General features: G+C 48.5%; 1 protein-coding gene across 1 annotated transcript in view; it reads left to right on the forward strand.

Annotated features, from left to right (window-relative positions):
- The window catches only part of CASP9 (caspase 9, apoptosis-related cysteine peptidase), a gene marked incomplete at its 5' end in the record, with an annotated part of 6,263 nt that overhangs the window by 2,990 nt on the left and 336 nt on the right, over nucleotides 1–2,937 (forward strand). The window contains 4 exons of the mRNA XM_009075823.1: nucleotides 20–109; nucleotides 1,029–1,176; nucleotides 1,773–1,952; nucleotides 2,127–2,269. Of these exons, the coding sequence (XP_009074071.1) occupies nucleotides 20–109; nucleotides 1,029–1,176; nucleotides 1,773–1,952; nucleotides 2,127–2,269 (561 nt within the window). The remainder of the gene's footprint in view (nucleotides 1–19; nucleotides 110–1,028; nucleotides 1,177–1,772; nucleotides 1,953–2,126; nucleotides 2,270–2,937) is intronic.

Here is a 2,937-nt window from a genome sequence, read left to right on the forward strand (position 1 = left end):
GGTGATGCTTTGCACACAGGAGATGGTTTTGGAGCTGCAGAAGCTGGCGCAGAGGGACCACAGCACCCTGGACTGCTGCATCGTGGTCATCCTTTCCCATGGTTGTCAGGTGGGTTTGTCCCATCTCTCCCTTTGCTCCTTAGGCATGGGAAGGGGTTCATTCCCTGTGATGTGGTGTCCTGCAGAGCAGGAGGAAGGCAGTGGTCTGTCATTGCAGTAATGTTGCAAAGAGTTGTGCTCTCATATCTGGGTTAAAGGAAATGGGAGCTTCTCCAGTGTAGTCTGATCCAGTGTCACCTGAGGGCAAGTGTTTTCTGTTTGGGAAGTTGGGACAAATAATTTGGAACTGAGCAACTGGCAGAGAGTGAAGGGAGGTTGTGCTCGCCCTCATACTGTGGTCCAGCATAGAATCATGGAATATCCAGAGTTGGAAGGGACAAGGATTGAGTCCAACTCTTGGCCTTGCACAGGACACCCCAACAATCCCACCCTGTGCCTGAGAGCACTGGCCAAAGACTCCTTGAGCTCAGGCAGGCTTGGGGCCATGCCCACTGCCCTGGGGAGCTGTTCTAGTGCCCAAACACCTCTGGGGGAAGAACCTTTTCCTAATATCCAGCCTAAACCTTCCCAGACACAGCTTCATGCCATTGGTTCAGTCCTTCCTATTCCTCCAGCTCTGACAGGGAGATGCTATTAGCCTGTTTGTTCCAAGTTCTTGAAGGATGAGGAGAAGAGAATGATTGTTAGGAAAATGGTGTATGGTACATGCCTGTTGTCCCACAGGATGAAGAATGCTGTTGCTGGAGGAGGTGGGATAGGAGTTGGATAATAGGAGTTGGTTTGCTGGGTTTTAGTGTGTTTTAAAGGACTCCTGAGTGTTCCCTTGCCCTGATGTGGACACAGGGATTCACACAAACGCCAGGATTTGTTCTGGCATCTTTAGGCCATGAAGTGCCCCATGGGAAAAGGGCTCCCTTGGAACTGGCCTTGCCTTGTGCATCACCAGGTCCTGCATTTTCCTCTTGCAGACGAGCCATATTCAGTTTCCCGGAGGTGTTTATGGAACGGATGGAAAACCCATTCCCATAGAAAAGATTGTGAACTATTTCAATGGGTCCAATTGCCCGAGTTTGAGAGGAAAACCCAAACTCTTCTTCATCCAGGCCTGTGGTGGAGGTGAATCTTTGTCTTGGCTCTGGTAGCGTTGGGCTGTGGAGATGCTGTTAGGCTGTGGCTTTGGTTCCCTTTCTGTTTGTCACCTGTCTTCTCTCTCCAGCTGTCTTCTCTCTCCAGCTGTCTTCTCTCTCCAGCTGTCTCTTCTCTCACCATGTGCTGAGAGGCTGCTCCAGCTCTTCGGCCACGAGGTCAGTGGGGAAGCATGGAGTGAGGAGTTTTGTGTGAATCACTAATGGCTCCAACTCCACCAGCACAGCCAAAGGACCAAAAAGTCTTGTTTCGTTCTAGGGTCTTTGTTCTTTTTTCCCCCCAATCTTTTCTTAACGTTGGATGTACAATCCTTCTCTCACCATGTGCTGAGAGGCTGCTCCAGCTCTTCGGCCACGAGGTCAGTGGGGAAGCATGGAGTGAGGAGTTTTGTGTGAATCACTAATGGCTCCAACTCCACCAGCACAGCCAAAGGACCAAAAAGTCTTGTTTCGTTCTAGGGTCTTTGTTCTTTTTTCCCCCCAATCTTTTCTTAACGTTGGATGTACAATCATGGATTGCTTGGGTGGGATGAACATCAGGAACTGTCTCATTGCTTTTTTTTGCAGAACAAAGAGATCGAGGCTTCACAGTGGAATGTGATTCTCCCGAAGACGAAGCTCCTGGAGAATCTTTGAAATCGGATGCGACTCCTTTTCGGGCTCCATCGGGTAACACGGATGAACCAGATGCCATTGCCAGTTTACCCACACCCAGTGACATCTTAGTCTCCTACTCAACTTTTCCAGGTGGGGCAGCCCATGTAAATTTTTTTCTGGGCATGGGGGAATGAGCAAAATGTTGGAGCTTCATGGCTGAAGTTAGGGCCAGTTCAGTGCAACTGGTTCTTTGGACATCAAGAACTCAGTGGGATGAGAACAGCAGATGTGCTTTGGCATAACATTCTCCTCCTTTCTCTGAAGGGTTTGTCTCCTGGAGGGAGGCACGGACTGGCTCGTGGTACGTGGAAACACTGGACAGTGTGCTGGAGCAATATGCCCATTCTGAAGACCTCTTGACCATGTTAGTGAGGGTAAATATCTCTTTTTTTTCTCCTGGTTTTTTTGTGGTTGTGATGCAAGAAATAGTCAAGGATGTGATCAGTCAGGACATGGAGGCCTACACTTAAAAAAGGATGAGGATATTGAGTGTTGAGTTTAGGAATGGGCTAATTGGAGGTACTGCAGGGAGATCTAATTACAAAGAAAGTGTCTGGCCTCAATCTGCCAAAAAATCACAGCAAGATTTCTCCAGTGGGGAATAATCCTGGCAATACAAGCTTTAATCTTTCCAAGGAAATTGCTAAAAATGGTATGGCTTGTCCCATCCTCAAAACTCCAAGCTGATGGGATTTGGGTGCTGCTGAAAGTGTGTCCTGAGGACGGAAGAACACGATGCATAGGGAATGTGGAACCAGTGTGACTTATCAGTGGTGTCCTTTGCATGCCCTGTTGACTCAAGATTGCCCCAGACACTTCTGCTGTTCTCCATGGGGAGGAGAAAAGTCCTATATGGAATTGTCAGGGAGAGAAAACCTACTGCAGCGTTGTTTTGGATGTCATGCTTCTTTGGCACACAGAGCCACCTCAGCTGTCATTTTCAAGGGAGTAGCACAAAACCTTCTCTGCTGGCTGTGTTCAGTGCAAGGAGGCCACCCTGGGGAAGTGGCAAGGCATGTCTGGAAGAAAATGAGTGGAGAAGGAATTTGCTTTTAATTAAATTCCCAAAGGGAAA

The sequence above is a fragment of the Acanthisitta chloris genome, unplaced genomic scaffold (assembly GCF_000695815.1).
Source record: "Acanthisitta chloris isolate BGI_N310 unplaced genomic scaffold, ASM69581v1 scaffold19985, whole genome shotgun sequence".
NCBI classification, from domain to species: Eukaryota; Metazoa; Chordata; class Aves; order Passeriformes; family Acanthisittidae; genus Acanthisitta; species Acanthisitta chloris.